Below are 21,347 nucleotides of genomic sequence, written 5' to 3' on the forward strand. Positions count from 1 at the left end.
ACCATAGACCTTAGGAGCTAAATGTTCACATAGCTATGTCACAAGACAAAGGGATCCCAGATCCCTGAGTCACTGCATAGAGGACAGCCGCCATGAGCACTCACCAAACCTTGCACTAGGCAGAAATACCCTTGTGCTAAGTCACTGAAATATATTGGTTATCTCGGCATAGCCTATCTCATAAATACTAACGTCACCAAGACAAGAGAAAACATTTCTGGTCTAAGAGAAAAATGTCAAATAGGAAAAACCTTTGGAGTCTTGGAAGTTGTCTCTTTTCTGTCCCCTTTGTTTGTCTTAGCACTACCCTTCATTCTCCAGAACTTGCCCCTTCACTGCCAGTAAGTATTCTAGAAAGAAAAGCCAAAGATGATCTTGAGACACTGTACTTATTAAAGCATAGGTCTTAGGTCCTTCTGAACAGCTAGATGGAAAAAGCCGGCCACGCTCAGTACTCACGCCTGTAATCCCAGCACTTTGGGAGGCTGAGGCAAGCAGATCACTTGAGGTCAAGAGTTTGAGACTAGCCTGGCCAACATGGTGAAACCCCGTCTCTACTAAAATATAAAAAAATTAGCTGGGCATAGTGGCAAGCACCTGTAGTCCCTACTATAGGCTACTCGGGAAGCTGAGGCAGGAGAATCGCTTGAATGCAGGAAGCAGAGGCTGCAGTGAGTGGAGATCGTGCCACTGCACTCCAGCCTGGACAACAGAGCAAGACTCCATCGCAGAAAAAAAAAAAAAAAAGAAAGAAAAAGAAAAAAAGAAAAAGCTGACACAACTGTACGGCAAGCTCAGATGACAGACTAGAGCTAGGTGGCCCAATTTTGAATCCTGCCTCCCCTTATATTCCTTTGAGGAATTTACTTAACCTCCATTTCCTTGTATGTAAATGTGTGTAACACTACCTATCTCCTGAAGTTGTTGCTAAGATTAAACGAGTTAATATATACCAAGTACCTAGAACAGTGTGTGGCCTATAGTAAGCACAATTTAAGAGTGTGCTGGTAGGGGAGAGTCAGTGAGTGATATAAGAATAAACGGATATTTTAGCAGAAAATATCATTGGTGGTAGCCTCACCTGAATCTGGTCCTCGGAAATTACTGTGCTCAGAGAGAGATTTGACTCAATCCCATAACATCTGGTCCTAATCAAAAGGGTAAGCTGAGTGTCCCAATCAACTAACTGTGCAATATACTATCCAAGGTCATTTGCTAATACTAGTTTGTGGTTATATGGAAGGCAGTGGTGGCATGATCTTGCTCGCTGTGCTTCTATAAATAATTCCAAAATGGCAAGGCACAATGGCTCATGCCTGTAATCCCAGCACTTTGAGAGGCTGAGGCAGGAGGATCATTTGAGCTCAGGAGTTTGAGATCAGCCTGGGCAACCTAGTGGGACCCTGTCTATATAAATAACAAAAAATAATTAGCTTGGCATAATGGTGTGTGCCTGTGGTCCCAGTTACTCAGGTGGTTGAGGATTTCTTGAGCCTGGGAGGGTGAGGCTGCAGTGAGCCATGATCGCACCACTGCACTCCAGCCTAGGTGACAGAGCGAGACCCTGTCTCACATAATGATGATAATAATAATAATAATAATTTCAAAGTTAAACTATCGGATATAAACCATGAAGAACCATTAAAAAGAAGCCAGGCATGGTGGTGCATGCCTATAGTCCCAGCTACTCGGGAGGCTGAGATGGGAGGATCCCTTGAGCCCAACAGTTCAAATCTAGCCTGCACAACATAGCATCTTTACAAAGAACACTAGAACAACAGGGTTACTATAGTTAATAATAATTAATTGTACATTTAAAAATAACTGAAAGAGTATAAGTGAGTTGTTTGTAACACAAAAGATTAATGCTCAAGGTGATGAATACCCCATTTACCCTGATGTGATTATTATGCATTGTATGCCTGTATCAAAATATTCCATATACCCCATAAATACATACACTTACTTATGTACCCACAAGAATTTTTTTTTATTTGAGACAGAGTCTCACTCTGTCACCCAGGCTGGAGTGCAGTGGCGCGATCTCAGCTCACTGCAAGCTCTGCCTTCTGGGTTCACACTATTCTCCCGCCTCAGCCTCCCGAGTAGCTGGGACTACAGGTGCCCACCACCACGCCTGGCTAATTTTTTGTATTTTTAATAGAGACAGAGTTTCACCCTGTTAGCCAGGATGGTCTTGATCTCCTGACCTTGTGATCCGCCCGCCTCGGCCTCCCAAAGTGCTGGGATTACACGTGTGAGCCACCACGCCCGGCTAAAAATGATTTTAAAAAAGAATACCAGGATATAAAACTAGACTGTACTCACCATTTTTGCAATCATGGTCACATATGGACCTGCATGTTGATTCACAGCAAAGAAGTCCAGGAGCCGTGAGAACCAGAATATGATGTCTATGCAGTAGATCAGTCTTCCCGCTGTGTGAAAAGGAGGGTCACCCCATCGAAGGACGAAGCCAACTGAAAACAGGCCAATGGCCACGGTTTCTGTTAAGTTCCAGTACTCACTAATCCATACCTTCACCTTTTGAGTAAACTTCCCAGGTTCTGAAATACAGATCTAAAAGATGGAAGAAGGAAACTTTAAAAAGGAGGTACAACCAAAGAATTCCATCAATATGATCTTCTTAAATACACAAACCATTCACTGAAAGAGTAATCTAAAACCAGCCAAACCTTAAATCACTCGCAGATTTCAGAGACTTAAGTTATCATCAGTAATGAATTATTTAAACAATGCTGTAAAGATATAATTTAATTCATTTGATAATACTAGATTGTCACTTGAAACTCCAACTAGAAGTCAAAAAAAATAGAAAGCACTTTTTCTAGCTTTCAATAATCCTGAAATAGCATGAGAAAACACCAAGACATTTTAAAACTCAATACTGCAGTGGATCTGTATAGCTACGATTTCATTTCAGGAGGCACAGCAGGGTGCAAAGAACACTGGATGGAGCAAGGAAACCTGTAATCCAGTCCGACTACTGCTATTTAGTGAGTTGTTGACAAACTACTAAGAATATGATATCGGGCCGGGTGCAGTGGCTCACATCTGTAATCCCAACACTTTGGGAGGCTGAGGCAGGCAGATCACTTGAGGTCAGGAGTTCGAGACCAGCCTGGCCAACATGGTGAAACCCCGTCTCTACTAAAAATACAAAAATTAGGCCGGGTGCAATGGCTCAAGCCTGTAATCCCAACACTTTGGGAGGCTGAGGCAGGCGGATCACTTGAGGTCAGGAGTTCGAGACCAGCCTGGCCAACATGGTGAAACCCCATCTCTACTAAAAATACAAAAATTAGGCCGGGTGCAATGGCTCAAGCCTGTAATCCCAACACTTTGGGAGGCCGAGGCAGGTGGATCACTTGAGATCAGGAGTTCAAGACCAGCCTGGCCAACATTGTGAAAACCTGTCTCTGCTAAAAATACAAAAATTAGTTGGGTGTGGTGGCAGGCACCTGTAATCCCAGCTACTCCAGAGGCTAAGCAGGAGAATTGCCTGAACCTGGGAGGCAGAGGTTGCAGTGAGCCAAGATCTCACCACTGCACTCCAGCCTGGGTGACAGAGCAAGGCTCCATCTCAAAAGAAAAAAAAAAAGAAAAAAAAGAATGTGATATTGGAACTCACTAAGATAAGAAAATACCCCTGAAACACCACATCAGACAAACAGAAGTGTAAAATAGTACACTAATTTTCCCTGAAGCATTAAAAAAAAAAATGGTACAATTCAGATAACTATCTGTTTCTCTCCTGACTTACTTTCTATAATCTATAAACTCCACATAGGAATTAGCAGGCAACATAGATATAATTACAAAGAGTATAAGTATATAATGTTGGTTATATTACCTCTAGGACAAAATAAATATAGGTAAATACACAGACACAGAGACATACATTGACATCTAAAACAGTCTGAGTCACAAATATTTATGATTGCAGTTATAACTGATAAGAATGCTAGTTTTTGTTTTTGTTTTTGTTTGAGATGGAGTCTCGCTCTGTCACACAGGCTGGAGTGCAGTGGCGCGATCTTGGCTCACTGCAACCTCCACCGCCTGGATTCAAGCAATTCTCCTGCTTTAACCTCCCAAGTAGCTGGGATTACAGGTGCGTGCCACCATGCCCGGCTAATTTTTGTATTTTTAGTAGAGACAGGTTTTCACCATGTTAGCCAAGATGGTCTTGATCTCCTGACCTCGTGATCTGCCTGCCTTGGCCTCCCAAAGTGCTGGGATTACAAGCATAAGCCACCATGCCCGGCCCCCTTTTTTTTTTTTTAAAGTAACTCACTATGAACTAGACATTTTTAAAAGTTTTGTTTTTTTGCTTCTTGGATTATTTGCCTCAGAGAGATTTCCAGCTTCAATTTTCAAAGTGTTTGGTAGGAGCTTTCAAAAGCTATAAACGTATTCCTTACATATTGCACAACTTCGCCATTTATGCCACTCATTAGATGAAACTGATAATATGAAAATAATGCAAGGCAACAAAAATCAACCCCACCAAAAAAAAAAAAAAAAAAAAACTCAGGGAAATCAAATAGTTGGAGGGTTTAATACAATTCTATGGCATCATCTATCCTTTAGGATTGGTAAACACACCAAGACATCCAATTCAAAGATAACTGCTTCCAAAGTGCACCAACCAGCAGAAAGCAGCTGATAAGGATAAAGGGCTGGAATCAAGGATTCTCCCCCAAATAACCTTTATGCAGCATGTAAGTCAAGGTCAGTGTGTCCTGTCTTCCCCCGCCCTTGATATGTCCATTTTCATCACCAGAGCCAAGGAGTCTTTTAGTGGATACCTACAGAAGCTGAGGACATATGCAGAAGATAAAGGTAGATGGCATAACTCACCTCCCTGACCACCTCAATAGCACTGGTGAAGATGTAAATGCTAACAAGCCACTCCTGCACGCTGGGCTGGGGCTGCATCTCCACCAACACGGTGTAAGTGAACAGCATGAGGAATGCCAAATACGCCATCTGTGAGGGGGACACACATTCCCCAGATGTGAGTGAGAGCAAGCATGGAGCATGCCAAGGAGACGCAGATGGAGCAGAAACCCAGGCATGAACTTCAACACGATAACACGAACACGGAACTAGGACCACCTTCGGGTTATTGATGACCTACTATCAAGGAAAGCACAACAATCCATGGTGTTCTAGTCTAGGATTTAGAGGCAGGAATGAAATCACTGTTCTCAGATGCATGGAAGGGCACATTGTGTCGTTCTGCTGGCTCGTGACTGGCATTTCCAGGACCCTGCACAACCAACAGGGGCACTGGCAAGCTAACAGCAAGCCCAGGAGGAATCACAGGTCTTCCCCTCCATCTTAAACACAGAAAGAAAACATGTGTGAAGCATGCCAGATCCGCAGTGGCAATAGATGCTTATTTTCAAATACAATGAACTGTGGCCTTTACCACTGCTGGGAGTTCTATTTTATGTTGATTAAAATAATCTGTTTAATAGAAAAGTTGTGTCCAACTGTGAGCCCTTTTAATTAAGGAGTTTGTCAATATTTATATCTTCAGCACTCAGCACTCAGCACTCTGCCTGACACATGATAGACATTCAATAAATGTTTGTCTAATTACTGTGTATATATATGTATGCCTAGATTTCCAAAGTCTTGAAAGAATTAAGACATAGTAATCACACATATAGATACATAGTGGTTAATAGCTTTGTAATCTTATGTAATATTCTTATCTTCTTAAGATATAGTCCCAGAAGCAGAATATCTGTCCACGCACATTGAAAATTGTGACAAATATTACTAAATTTTCTGACAGAAAGGCTTTACCAATTTACACTATTATCAACAATGTATGAGACTGTAGTCCTCTAAATAGCCTCAGAGACAACACACAGTGCTCACTGATCAATACTTGCATTTAAAAACCTTGTATCGGCTGGATGCGGTGGCTCATGCCTATAATCCCAGCCCTTTGGGAGGCCAAGGCGGGCGGATCACCTGAGGTTAGGAGTTCGAGACTGACCTGGCCAACATGGTGAAACCCTGTCTCTACTAAAAATACAAAAAATTAGCTGGGCATGGTGGTGTGCACCTGTAATCCCAGTTATTCAGGAGGATGAGGCAAGAGAATCTCTTGAACCCAGAAGGCCGAGGTTGTAGTGAGCCGAGATCGCACCATTGCACTCCAGCCTGGGTGACAGAGCAAGACTCCATTTCAAAAAAAAAAAAAAAAAAATCAGTTGAGAGAAAAATGTGTGTGTGTGTGTGTGTGTGTGTGTTCATTCTCACAAAAGTCATATTATTTTAACCTTGATCCCTATTTCTCATATATTTTTATCTACCTAAATGGATAAGTCTGCTTCTAACTTTAGTTCTGCACAGATAACATAGAGAATAGCTTAAACCATTTCTAACTATATAAGAATGGTATTACTGACAATAGGTGGTCTTTTAGGCAGTCATAATGGATATTACTGCCTATGATTTAAGGAGGTGTAGAAGAGAAGCATATAAGAAAGTAAAGGTAAATTTCAATAATTCTATACTTCTCTTGGTCTATATCTCAAAGTCTGAGTTTTTTTGATGACTCCTTAGGGACACACTTTAACTTAATTTGTTCTATCAAGCATTTAAGTTTTTTGTCATTGGTTTAAGCATGGCTAGACAATTTACTTCTTAACTTTTACTCTGAGGTTCAGACCTTAGCCCTTTTGTCTGTATATATTTTATTATTTGTATTTTGTTATCTCCTTATACTGATTCCTTATACTGGACTCATTTAAGTACATTAATGGTCTCCCCTACATAACTGTAAGCTGTTTGAGGTCAATATTGGTGTTTGGCAATGTCTTCTTCTCACCGCCCCCTCTGCTGCCTAGTATACTATGTCTTAAAGACAGCAGTTAGCTCTCAGTAAAATTCAATTGAATGACCTGAACCTCAGGTTACCCTCAGCCATAACTTTCTTTCTAATATGTATAGTGTACGACTATACAAATCTGGAAGATTTATAAGCAAAAGACTACAAACATATTCGGTAGGTAGATATTCAGATTGAGAAAGCAGCACAATTCCTCTACTTGAGAACAGGTTGGATTCCTAAAGGCTATGTTAAGTCCACTTACTCTTTAGTCCAAAGTGGCATCACACAAAGGCTACAAGCAACAAAAGTACTCACACCTAGGTAAAATTAGGCACTAAACACTCTGGACATTGGCAGTATTGCTTCTGACTCTTTTTGTTTCATTCCAATTATTAAAAACACCATGGTGGGCAGATCTAGCTGGTTTTGTGCTACTGCTTAGCTTTGTTCCTGTTTCTTAAAGCTCCTGAGCTAGAAATGTCCAAGGGAAGAAATGCCTAAATACACTTTTCCCAATGGTATGACGATGGTTAAAACTCTCCCAGCACTCCTGTCAAAGTCTTTCGTATATGTTGTTGCACATTACAAAAATAGCAAAACCTCATTGTTTGAAAGCAGATGTGATTTTTGGAAACAGATAAAAATCATACACAGCTGTGTACTTATTCAATAAGTATAGGAAATAAGTGTGTGGTTGGCCAGGTAAATATTTGGAAATACAACACATTTAGATAAATATCCTTTTATAGTCACACTTCAAATGTTTTAGACATACAAACTCTTGGCCATGAGCTATTTAAGTATAGATAAGCATTAGAAAAATAAATGCTATGGAAGCACATGTTCTCAGATCTCCTGAGGGCTGTGTCATGGAAAAAAATATAAAAAAAAAAAAAGAAAAGAAAATTCTATGAAATAAATGTGAAAAGCACCAAACACATCTAAAGCACAGTTCATGCTTTCTCTGTAGCTCTGACATCCATAATAGATTTAGTATTTGTTCACACAGTTCAGCTTCTAAAGTTTTTCATTTTCTCTCTGTATTTATAAACATATACTACTGAAGGCAAAAAAAACAAACACTTGCATCATTTTCTATCTATATAACACATTCTTACAAAGAAAAAGCTGATTCAATTGCTGATTTTCTAAGAAGAATCCACCCACCTATTGCTTAATTCTACAAACACTGCTATTAATTTGGTTGTTCCACAAATCTTTTTTTTTTTTTTTTTTTTGAGACGGAGTCTCGCTCTGTCGCCCAGGCTGGAGTGCAGTGGCGCGATCTCGGCTCACTGCAAGCTCCGCCTCCCAGGTTCACGCCATTCTCCTGCCTCAGCCTCTCCGAGTAGCTGGGACTACAGGCGCCCGCCACCACGCCCGGCTAATTTTTTTGTGTTTTTAGTAGAGACGGGGTTTCACCGTGGTCTCGATCTCCTGACCTCGTGATCCGCCCGCCTCGGCCTCCCAAAGTGCTGGGATTACAAGCGTGAGCCACCGCGCCCGGCCTCCACAAATCTTTGAACGCTTAGCCTCCCTTCAAATGGTGAGGTTTTACCACTTTTGTGAATGTGCAACAACATACTTGAGGGACTCTGATAGGAGCGCCGAGAGAGTTTTAACCACAGTCACACTGTTAAGAAAAGAATATTCCAGTGTTTCTTTCTGTGGAAATTTCTAGCTCAGGAGTTTTTAGAGACAGGAGCAAAGCTAAGCAACAGGGCAAAGCCAGTTAGATCTTCCCACAATAACAGTGCTAACTCTTAGCACTCAAAGAGAGAAGAAAATGCTTGTTCTCAAACTCCAAACAGTAGGCGAGCTCCACCCTAACCTCTCCCTGCCTTCCTCCAGTCCTCTTTGCTACCTACTTTGTCATGCCCTCACTTTTTTTTAACTAGGTTTCTACATTTTTATTGCAAAGTGGCACATCAGGCATATTATCAACATCATCACTAGCTATCAACCATCATTAATCCGACATACATTGTTGTAATGAGACCAACCGTATAAAACCAAAACTTGACAATTGGAGCACTGTAGAACTCATAGACTTTCCTGGTCCATGGAAGGTGTTGGTGCCCACTTTCCAAACCAAAATGCTGATTTTCATCCAGTTTCTCATCATGGCCCTTTTCCAAATCATAATCTTTCTGTAAAACAAACAATCATTTTCTTGTCAGCAGCTTAACTAAAATAGTGACAAGCATGAACATCCAAAAAATATCATAAATAATATATTAGAAATTAATTAGCTGTAATCCTAGCACTTTGGGAGGCCAACGTGGGCAGATCACCTGAGGTCAGGAGTTCAAGACCAGCCTGGCCAACATGGAAAAACCCTGCCTCTACTAAAAATACAAAAATGAGTAGAGTGTGGTGGCACATATCTGTAATCCCAACTACTTGGGAGGCTGAGGCAAAAGAATCGCTTGAACCTGGGAGGCAGAGGTTACAGTGAGCTGATATCATGCCACCGCACTCCAGCCTGGGTGACAGAGTGAGACTCTGTCTCAAAAAAATAATAATAATAATAATTGGGGGCCGGGCGCGGTGGCTCATGCTTGTAATCCCAGCACTTTGGGAGGCCGAGGCGGGCGGATCACAAGGTCAGGAGATCGAGACCACGGTGAAACCCCGTCTCTACTAAAAATGGTGGCGGGCCTGTATCCCACCCGGGAGGCTGAGGCGGGAGAAGGCTGAACCGAGAGGCGGACTCATGACAGATTGCCACTAATAATAATAATAATAATAATAATAATTGGGCACCCACATGCCAAATTATAATCTTACCTTTGAAGGGAGAGAAAACTGCATGTATTGTATAAATTATTGACCAGGTAAAACGCATGAGGTATTTCTGAAATGCAAGCTGTCTCTGTAGTAATCAAACCCAAAGTAAGAATAGTTCCAAGGATTTAAAAATTGATCTCTTTCCCAATATCCTTTTTTTTTTTGAGATGAAGTCTTGCTCGTCGCCCAGGCTGGAGTGCACTGGCCCGGTCTCTGCTCACTGCAACCAACCTCCGCCTCCCAGGTTCAAGAGATTCTCATACCTCAGCCTCCCAAGTAGCTGGGCTCACAGTCACCTGCCACCACACCTGGCTAATTTTTGTACGTTTTTGAATTTTGGAACTTAAGGATACTCATAAAATCCCTGTGAAATCAGTAATGAACAATACAATTATTTCCTTAACACATAAGAAATCGAGCATACATTGATGATGCATGGCCATTCCTTGTCATAGGAAATTCAGACACTGCATTAGTTTTAGGATTCTGACCTTCGATAGCATCCCCACTGATTTAGAGCAGAGGGTCTGTTTGTCTGCAGTTCATGTGCTCTCTGAGCTTCTAGAGTTCCTTGAACACCCTGCAACCATGTGCAAGTATTTGTGTTGTACATGCATTTTTCTGGGGAAAGGATCAGATTTTCATCAACTACCAAAAAGGTATGTGTCAGTCCAAGGGAATTAACTCATGTAGAGAATTAGCAATGAGTATATGTAAGGCAGAACAGGAGTTGCCTGAATGTGACTACACAAACACCCACACAGAACGAGCTTTGAAAAGAGGAAGGAAAGAAAGAGAAAAGAAAAGAGAGAAAGGAAAAGAAAAGACAAGACAAGACAAGAAAAGAAAAGAAAAGAAGCATTTATAGCCTGGCTACCTTTAAGAAGCAGCAATACGGCCGGGCGCGGTGGCTCACGCTTGTAATCCCAGCACTCTGGGAGGCCGAGGTGGGCGGATCACGAGGTCAGGAGATCGAGACCACGGTGAAACCCCGTCTCTACTAAAAATACAAAAAAAAAAAAAATTAGCCGGGCGTGGTGGCGGGCGCCTGTAGTCCCAGCTACTCGGAGAGGCTGAGGCAGGAGAATGGCGTGAACCCGGGAGGCGGAGCTTGCAGTGAGCCGAGATCGCACCACTGCACTCCAGCCTGGGCGACAGAGCGAGACTCCGTCTCAAGAAAAAAAAAAAAAAAAAAAAAAAGAAGCAGCAATACAAGGGTAGCGAAAGGAAAGCAAAAGCGATGTCACTCTACTGTGTAGATTTCTAGGTGGTTTTAGTTTTTTAATAGGAAACACATGTAATTTTTAATTTTTTTAAGTAATATTGAAAAGAAAGGAATGTTCTCTGCTGCCTCTCAAACTAGTCCATTCTTGCAACCTAGCCACAAAAGTTATCTCTTTAATGTCAGACCTGCAACATTAGCAAAGTTTTTTAAGCCAAGGAATGAGTCAAATTTTGCTTGAGTTGTCCATATAATTGCAGAAAAAATGTGATGTTTAAGGCCTCGGGCATCTAGATGGGTTATCATCAGTGCCTGATTAATTATTCAGTCATTTATTTCACTTTGGGCAGTGGGGTTAGGATTGTGACTTAGAAATGTAGGAATTGGCCCAGTTCCTAGCAGGTTTGAACCAGCCTAGAATTAAAATGGCGTAAAACCAATTAGAAAAGTGATCATTTATGAGCTTTTAATGACGTCAATATGACATCAGAAAGACCCCAGAAAGCAATTTAAGTAATGACTTTATTATTAAATAACTTCTCTTATTATTTTTCTAGGAGTGTTTCATTAGCTCTTAATTGCTCTTGACAGTTTGGAGTGGATTATAAAGTGCTGATCGGGCCTGTCTCTGAGTTGAATTCAAAGACACCAATTGCTATGATGAAGACAACCTGAGAATGTAAATTCAGACTTTTTTTTTTTACTGAGAAGAAGGTAAAGACAAAAACATTTGGCTTGAAAAACTTTTATTACATATATATAGCTCCCCTCACCCCCCACACCCCCTGACCACCCCACACTCCTTTTTTCTCTCTAATTGTAATCTGATACCAGCAGGTACACAGATTAAAATTATAACTACAACAATAAGTCTTCCCCCATATCTGTTTTGCAGTCATCATTCCCACTTAATGATGTTCTGATAGAATAGATTTTGTTATACAACTTTCTTAGTATTATTTCACTGTGTCTAAGACCAAGCTCATCTTTCCCCTTCTGAACCCACTCCTTCTCCAGTTATCCTTGTGTCCCTTCAATATGGCCTTGTTTAAAAGGCCCTCTTCCTCTCCATGTCCATTGCTACTGACTCTCAATAAAGGATTTATCATTTCTCACCTGGATGGCTATGCTACCCTGGCCTATGTTCACCCTGCTTCCAGCCAGTCTTCTTGCTAAACCATCCTATGCCCTGGAGGCAGAATAATTTCTCTAATAGTCAGATCATCTCACTACTCTGGCATACACATTCACTGGCTGTCCGTAACTTACACAATAAAAATCATACTCCTTCACAGGATATACAAGAATCTACATGATCTAGCCTCAATCTACTTTCCAGCCATTCCTACAAGTACTCCCAGCTTGTCACCTAACCCTCATAACCTCAATTCCAGCCAAACCATACCATTTGCGATGCTTTACATATGCCTTGCCACTTCCCAACTCCATGACCCTGCTTATTGTCTCCTTCCCACTGACATGCTCTTTTCCCTCTCCACATCCTCAAGTCACGTTCAAACACCACCTCAATCATAAAACTGTCACCAACCCCTAATCCTCACCTACTGACTCCTAATGGGAAGGGTCTTCTTCTGCTGTTGGTTAACCCATTCTGCCATCTTACTATAATTTAGTCCTAAGAAAACTCATGTCATCAGAGGTCATGTTTTTACGAGCTTATCAGCTAAAAAGATCTAAATTTCACATGGCAAAGTTATTTTGCCTGTAGGAATTTCAATAAGGAGTTTTATAAAACCTCAGTGAGCAAATGCAGTATTTGATGCTATACAGCTTCAGCTCCAGAATAATGGCTTTCCTTCTCCAATTACCAGAAGTGCCTTCTTTATATTCATTATTACCCACTATTACCACAAGAAGACAACACAGTGATACTCTAAAGAGCATCTATGTATCACCTGCCTTCAGTTTCCTGCCATAATACATAATGCAAATTATGTTCCTCAACTAATAAATTGCATTACTTAATTAGTGTTATGAAATCTTATCTACCCCATCAAAAGTGCTGCCTCCACCCCTTACACCATGCCTAGCAAAATTCTAAAAACATAGCAGCTTATTAATAATTATTGCTTAAGTTAAATTCAAAGGCAAAAGAAAGATTGTGGTTATGATTATAAGCCATTTATAGTGAACAGACTTGAAACACTTTTTCAATACCTGTTTTAATTGATCAATGGTGAGATATTGTGGATATTCTGTCTGATAAGCCCCACAGTGGAAAAGGCTGCATCTGCCTTAATTAATTCAGAGTCCACAGAATCTCTAGCACATGTAAAGTGGCCACTAACGAGTCATTGAATTAATAAATTGGTATATGGCTATGTCCAAACCACGTCTTTGATTTTGGCTTTGAAGTAGAAATAGGATATTTTGCTTAACTGTATATGGGGGTTAATTAGGTCTATTGTATATAGTATACCTGACCATAGCATAATATGATTAAGATTATACAAGAGAACTAAATGCTTGACTGATTAGTCAGAGGCATTTTAAAATAATGTATAACCCCAGGACCATCTGTCATCACGGGCCTGAAATAGAGGCAACATAACTTTTGTTTAATAGATGGCTATATAAATAAACATTAAGGATGTGTATGTTTGCGTGCAGTCAATACAATGAAAATTCAATTCCTTATGATTTTGCACTAACCACAGAAGCACTTTCTTTGGAACTGCTGGCATTCTGGTCACTGTAATACCACATAAATTGGTAGTCCTGGGACTGGGGAACATGTGACATCTCAGCTTTGCTTTTAAATTCCAATGTCAAAATGGTGGGTGGTAAAATAATGCTTATAATAATCTGTAAAAGAAAAAGAAAGCAAAACGAAGTATTAGGGGCTACAAAAGCACATACTAGACAAATAACGAAATTAAGAATTTCAGTGTATATAAAATGCCATCCCTATCCCAGTTCAATTTTCATCCCATTTCTATAAATAAATTTTTGACTCAGCAACTTCAGTTCTAGTGTCTCGCTCAGAAATATTCATGAGTACAAGCATTTGCGGATAAGAATGTTCATTGCAGGACTATTTGTAAAAGCAAAGCACTGGTGTCAACCTAAATGTCTATCTAGAGAGGGACAGCTGGTCTGGAATAACCTAATAGTGGAATACTGTGCAACCATTAAAAAGACAAAGGCAATGTTGAATATAATGAAAAGGTAGCTACGCTATATTGTGAAGGGAAAAAATCAAATTACAGTTATCTCTTGGTATCCAAGGGGGATTGATGCCAGGACACCCCTGACCCCCGACCCCAAGGATACCAAAATCTGAGCCTGCTCAAGTCCCTGATATAAAATGGTGTTGTATTTCCATATAACCTATGCACATCCTACCCTTACTTTAAACCATCTCTAAATTACTTATAATACCTAATACAATGTAAATGCTATATAAATAGTTGTACTGTATTGATTTTTCATTTGTATGACTTTTATTGTATTGTTATTTATTTGGGGCTGGTTTTCCAAATATTTTTTATCTGAAGTTGATTAAATCGGCAGATGTGGAACCCATGGATATGAAGAGCCAACTGTATAGAAGAACACAGAGAGATCCCATTTTTGTTAAAAAATAAAATAAAAAATCTTAGCTATTTAAATGCATATACATATGCATTTAAAAGTTTGAAAATATGTATACCACCCTGTAATTATTTATCTCTAGGAATAGCAGGACAGGGCAGTGACAAGTATTATTTTTCAATGAGCACACTGCTTTAATAATATTTTAAAGCCATTAAGTAGCTATTACCACATAAAACACATTAAAATTTGTTGATATTATAAAATCAAGAATCTAAAAGTATACCGTCACCTTCTGTTAGATCCATCTCCCATCCTACACGTATCTTTTCTCTACTAGTAAAACTCAAGGAGGGTATATATCCAGATATCCACAAGTTTTTTTCATTATACTGCTATTATTTATTAATTACTAACAGTCTTTTCAAAAAAAAATTTTTAATTCAACTTGTATGACCTTCCAAGGTAAAGAGTTTAAAAGATTTACTAAAGTAAAATGATGAACACTACCTCTTTCAAGCTAAAAGTAGGCCTTAATATTCTGGTATTCAGTGACCAAAAAGAGGATTTAAATTGACTATTTGACATTCATTATTAAGTATGGTAAACTGAAGTCATATCCTTGTCAATCTTCTTTTTTTTTCATGATGAAATATCTTTTGTCATCCTGTTTTAAATCTTGATCTCCTATGAAGATTCTCTGGACTTTCTACAGTTCTAATAGGATTTTATTTGTGTGTTTGTTTTTTGTCCAGATGTAGAACCCAAAATACATGTGATCTTCTAGGTCTGGAAAAATCGCAGTTACCATACCCAGTGGTAATATTGTACTAATTAATCTCTAGTCAACTTCCTGAAGAGGCCCCACATTCTGTTGCCCTTGTGCGTTGAAGAACAACTGGCTTATGAAATAGTATTTGACAACATCAGTATCCCATCTCTAAGGGATAGGACGGAGAATTACAATGAGTTTTCCCATCCACATCTCCCTACGTGGTTTTCCTACAGTCTTTTTCTACTTGGAATTAGCCTAGCCAGGACATCTCACAATTATTTGCAAATGTGTTTCTAAAATTCACCAACTAAGCACTGATAAAGTAAGATCTAAACACTGGAGAAGAATGTTTACTGCAGCTTAGAGACTAAGTAGCTAACTCAGCCTTTTTTATTAACTCACTCTATGTTTTGGGGCAAAACATTTAGTCTTACTTCACAAGTCTCCTTTTTGGCATGAAGTATATGAAGAACAAGAATTCATTAAGTTCTCAGAAATAAGGATTTCTAGTAAACTAGAGCATATACAGGACACAGACATGAGGAAAATTATTTCTCAAACTACCAGCTATCTATATCTTATCTCACTCCCTGAACGTTGAACTTATGTAGCTACAGTTGAACCCATTCACGTCACTTATTCCTCAGTTCCAAGGGTGCAATCAAAGCAGATCATCGGAGAACTTCTGAAAACAATTACTGTTTCTGATATTTTCTTTAAAAGGATTTATGTTGAGATCCTTTTTGGTTGACATTTCTCTTATTTCTATAATTTCATCAGTGGAAAAATAGTCATGTTTGGGATGCATCATATTTTTAAGAACTCTAGGAAAAATAAAATTAAAATATAAAATACAGACTTACGTAGTTCTTAATACTCACTCTTTGTCTCCTTTTATTTATTTGGTTTCATAAGTATATGTACTCTTTAAGCTTGGCCATAACCTAAAGCCTTTAGACTTAGGTTTGATGTCAAAAGTTAAATGTCCTTAGCAGTCAACTAAATTAGTCTTGATAATTTAAGATAATAGATGAGGCTGAGAATTTTGAGATGGTTAGTTATATGAACAAATGTATTGGAGGGTAGCCTTAAGAAAGAGTCACTTATTCTCTCAATAAAAAAAACACACACATACACACACACACACACACACACACACTTTGGGTGAGCAGAACAACAGAAGTTATTAATTTTATTTAGTTTATTATCTGTTAGTATTCTTACACTGAGAAAAAAATTCACTAAAAAGTCTCATTTACTTTTGTTGTAAGTATTGGAGGCAATAGCAACTAATAATAATGAAATCTTGCATGTTTGTCTATGCTTTTAACTTTTAACCACCCTCACCTTTGTGGTGGACAGGGCAGGTAAAATTATACCCATTTTTCAAAAGGAAACTGTGGCCATGGGAGATAAAAGTCGTCTTCACAGATTCCTCTGGGAAGACCCCAGATCTTCTGTGAGAATCAAATATATTAACTGGGATGTGAGGGCGATCTGGCTGTGACATCTGTCACTCCATTGATTGCCAGTGTTGATTCAGCTGATCTGGCCGGCTAGGCAGGTGTCCCCTTCTTCCCTCACCACTCCATGTGCATCCCTCCCAAAGCTGCGCGCTCTGTCGCTCAGTCGCAGAAGATGACCATCCCCGATAGAGGAGGACCAATCTTCCGTCAAGGGTATATGAGTAGCTGCACTCCCCTGCTAGAACCTCGAAATGAGCTCTCAAAGATATTAACTGGTTTTCCTGAAGACACAATTCTGGAACAAAATGTAACTCGAGTACAGAATTTTATACAAAACTAACATTAAACTCCATAAGACAAGTAAAGTAAATTTACCTTTAACCAAGAGTTTTTCCTCATTTTCAGCCGCCCCATCCACATGTCCGTCAGTAGCATCTGGGTACAAGTATGTGAAACAAAGGGTCGTAATCCTCCCGACACGGCCAGTTTCAGGCAGGTCGAATTGCTCCAGTTCCTGAGTTCATACGTCAACAGCGTCATGGCCATGCGCTCATTCTGCTTGAATGCCTTCTCCAACAAGTCCAGAGCCAGCTGGCCAAACTGTCTGCCATGACGGTGGCCAATTAAGAAAACAAAGGCAGGTGAGAGAGCTGCATTATTAGAAACATTTTAGAACATTTAGAAACATTGTAAAAGATTGGATGTGAGGCTCAGAAAATATCAATTCATAAGGCTTCCTTTAAAAAAAAAAAAAAAAAAGCCAACAACACCAAACAGCAACTTAATAATCTTAGTTTCCAGAAACTATTTGAAAGGAATTACTGCTCAGGAAAGGGATTTTTCTCCCTTTCCTGAAGGAACGCAACTAGGAGGTTTACACTGTAGCATACAGAATTTAATTTACACCTGAGCTATTCATGGGGAATAGCCACTCCACACTATTGGACATAGCTTGGTTTGGGACTTATACATAGGCTTATACATAGCTTGGTTTGTTTGGGACTCCCTGATAAGACCTAACAAAGTGGTTGGTCTTTTTTTTTTTTTTTTTTTTTTTGGACAAAAAAGACTATTCAGAACCCAACTAGCAAGTAAGGAAAGATGTGGAGTCACTTTTTTTTTTTTAAAGATTTTATAAAATATCTACATGACTTAAGAAAGCTATAGACCTAGACCTAGAGACACCCTCTGTGATTTTTGAGGAGAATGTTTCCTTTGAAAGGTAGACATTGTCATTCTCTGGAATGTGTCTTTTAGGTAGAGACAGGGTCTTGCTATGTTGTCCAGGCTGGTCTTGAACTCCTGGCCTCAATCAATTCTCCCACCTTGGTGTCCCAAAGTGCTGAGATTAAAGGTGTGAGCCACTGCACCCAGCCTGGGAATTTTTTATTTATTTTTTTGACGGAGTCTCGCTCTGTCACCAGGCTAGAGTGCAGTGGCACGATCTCGGTTCACTGCAACCTCTGCCTCCAGCCTGGGAATTTTTAAATCAAAATTATAAATTAGTTTCCATTGATTCTAGCTTTCATTCTTTCTTCACTACTATAACACTTTAGTAACTTAAAAACCAAAAGCATTTTTAACTTCTATTTTCCACCATTACTCTCTGGCTCTTTAAGACAATGCATTTATTTGTTTTCCCACCTAAGAGATACTTAATGAAAACAATGTCTTAATTTAATTTAGCATCAAAGAGTTCTAGAGTTAGGGGGAACTTTCAAAATCATTAATTAAACATTTCACAGTTAGGAAACTAAAACCCCGAAATCTGGTCAACTGTCTTGTCTAATTAGTCAACAGCTGGACTAGAACCCAAGTCCCCTGAATTGAAGGCCACCTCTCTCCTTTACTTCACAAAGCTCCTTAGAATACCTGAAGACCCTTTTAATAGGAGAGTCCATAAAATGCATGGCAGTAAGTCCATTTGTCCTACAAGTTAAAGATGAGAGAGATAAAAGTGTCTAACCATTCTAAGTGTTGATGTTTAGTATGAAGTGAAGAGAGAACACTTACTTTGAGTAATTCTTCAACTCTTCTGAGGCATCATCCACCATGTGACTCTCCTTAGCTTCATGGGCCATTGCCTGGTAGAGGATACACGCAATCACGGCTTTAACTGTGGCCTCCTCTCCATGCTGCCAGAAGAACATGGCCATCTTCTGCCTTTTCATCAGCACAGCCCAAACCAGCAGGTCATTGTAAGGGTAAAGAAAGCCAGTAGACTCAGGGTCATCTGATACATTTTGTTCTTTTGACTTCTTCCTTGATTTATGAAGGACTATAGACTTTTCCTGTTGGAAAATAAAATAGGAATGAGTTTTCAAATACTCAGATGCATGATGTTTTACCTAATTCAACACAGCAGGTGTCCTAGAGATTTTTTTTAATCACTACTAAAAAAAAGATGGAAATAATAAGATTTTATAAGCCAACAAGCAAAATTTAGACCATAAAAGGTAATCTACGTCTTGTTGCATTTAACAGATCCAGAGTCCCTGAACTGATATATCTTAAGGTCATTTAGCATAACTTAAAGCAGTGCCTCTTTAGGATATACCCAGAGTGCTTAATTGAATTTGAAAGATGGGTGGGTAGGGGAAGATATAACAATGCCTGAGAAATGGTTCCATCTTCCTCAAAGTAATAACCACAGAGCAGTACGATGAGTGCTGAAATAGAGACTACATGACAACTTTTAATTTCTCAAGGAAATGGGTCGAAACAGCATATTGGATACATGAGAGTGATGTATTTTTAAAAAGCTCTAACCTCACTTAGCAAATAGATTCATTATCTTCCCTTTGGGAAAGCATCCCTAGTGTAGCCAACATGCATCCAAATAGATTGATTTGAAGTTTCTTTTCCTTTATTCTGATTATATTTATCAGCAAAGGTAATAGGAGATCATGAAATACCATTCTCCACCTGATAAATCCCCATTCATCATGCCACCCTACCTCCTCACGTACTCCTGTATCACTTTGTGTGTCTCTATCTCTGGGCTCATCATACTGCACTACGGTTATGACTTTGAGGAAGATGAGACTATTTCTCGGACACAATTATATCCTCCCCTCCCCACCCACCTTCCAAGTTCAACCAAGCACTCAGTATAATGCCTGGCAAATACTAAAGATTCAATAATTACTCCTTTTAATTTGAGAGGTCATAGCAAAAAACTATAATCCATTTCCTCTATTTCTATAAATAAAAGGAATTCATGTTCATTGATTATGACCAAGGGTAATTTTATAAAATACCTCTTTCATACCAGGAGCTATGGAAAGCAAACCTCTTTCAGCTAACATAATAACCATTTGCATGGAAATTCTTGAGCAAAAGCATTTATTCTCAGAGTAAAGTAGGACTGGAGGAGTATGAGACTAGGAGGAATAACAATGTTGTACACACACACACACACACACACACACACTCATCATCATTGTCATACTGTAATATTAGATTCATATTAATTTCAAGAAAGCCTCAAAAAGGAAAAAATAAAAAAAAAAGAAGATGCAAAAAGTCAGTGCAACAGAGAAGTGAAGGAAAAGAAGGAAACAGACTTCACATCCAACTGGCCTTAGGGAACAGGATATAAGAGTATGGTATTGGGTTAATGATCACATTTTTTAAGTATCATCCCATAGATCACCTGACTGAGTCACTGTCTAGACACAGCAGGGATAGCACCAAGGAACAGAGGCTAAAGTGCGAGTCCAGAGAATCACTGTGCCTTTGCTCACTGTTGTTACCAGACAGCTGTGATATGCTTTTGACTTGTACCATCTGTTTATGGCACTTACAAATGGTCCCTCCATTTGCACCTCCCTTTCTTTGAGGTAAATGAAGAAACAGTCTCCAGCTGCAAAAAACATTTTCCTTTTAAGTTTAAAAACAAGTAAATGGTACCTTGAATTTGTATGGCTGTGCAGTTCTAATGAACTGGGAGTGCAACGTACTTTCTGCAGACTCATTTCTATTCCCTGAGGAGTGTCTCTGGTGCTGGGAAAGGTTTTGAACAAAGCTGGTCACTCTCTGGCACATGTTATTATTTTATTTTTAAAACAAAACAAAAGGAGGGTAGATTATAGTGGTAACAATATTTTATTTCTAGACAATAATGAAAACCAAATATAATGTTGTGTCCTACCAAATATCCATGCCTCTGTCTCTCATTCATGATTAGCACCCAACAAGAGCCTCTAATGATCTCATTGTGCATTCTGTTATTTCCTAACATCTTAGAGAACACACTTTTTCGTTCCCTATTATATATCTGCATTCCTTCACTATGTGGAAATTCCATTAGAATGAATGGATGTTCTCTACCTGGAACAAGTTCAGAATAGGCAATAAAGATTTACAGTTCTGATAAGAAAAAATTCCCATTCACAAGCAGTTCCAAGGTTACGTCAGAAAGTTATGGAATTTCTCAGGTATTATATAACATCTCCACTGGAACTCCAGTGGCCAGGCCCAATAACAACACAACTCATTGCCATTAGCATGAAGTTTTCATCAACGAGAAACAAAAACAAAAAGAAGCATTCTTAAAGGGACTAACATAAAACATGATAAAAATCATAGGCTTGCCTGATCTCTACTTCTACAGAGATCCTGAAGAGATTGAAAAAGAAGAGTAGGCTGCTGCTGAAAATG

The 21,347-nt window shown here is 39.3% G+C and overlaps 1 protein-coding gene across 1 annotated transcript in view; it reads right to left on the minus strand.

The window, feature by feature from the left end:
* Positions 1 to 21,347, minus strand: part of TRPM6 (transient receptor potential cation channel subfamily M member 6) — a 136,268-nt gene that overhangs the window by 61,482 nt on the left and 53,439 nt on the right. The window contains exons 14-20 of the mRNA XM_032164308.2: positions 20,598 to 20,690; positions 18,699 to 18,976; positions 17,061 to 17,289; positions 13,563 to 13,715; positions 8,881 to 9,027; positions 4,885 to 5,013; positions 2,329 to 2,580 (exon numbers count right to left, since the gene is read on the minus strand). Coding sequence (XP_032020199.1) covers positions 2,329 to 2,580; positions 4,885 to 5,013; positions 8,881 to 9,027; positions 13,563 to 13,715; positions 17,061 to 17,289; positions 18,699 to 18,976; positions 20,598 to 20,690 — 1,281 coding nt within the window. The remainder of the gene's footprint in view (positions 1 to 2,328; positions 2,581 to 4,884; positions 5,014 to 8,880; positions 9,028 to 13,562; positions 13,716 to 17,060; positions 17,290 to 18,698; positions 18,977 to 20,597; positions 20,691 to 21,347) is intronic.

The sequence above is a fragment of the Hylobates moloch genome, unplaced genomic scaffold (assembly GCF_009828535.3).
Source record: "Hylobates moloch isolate HMO894 unplaced genomic scaffold, HMol_V3 SCAFFOLD_10, whole genome shotgun sequence".
NCBI lineage: Eukaryota > Metazoa > Chordata > Mammalia > Primates > Hylobatidae > Hylobates > Hylobates moloch.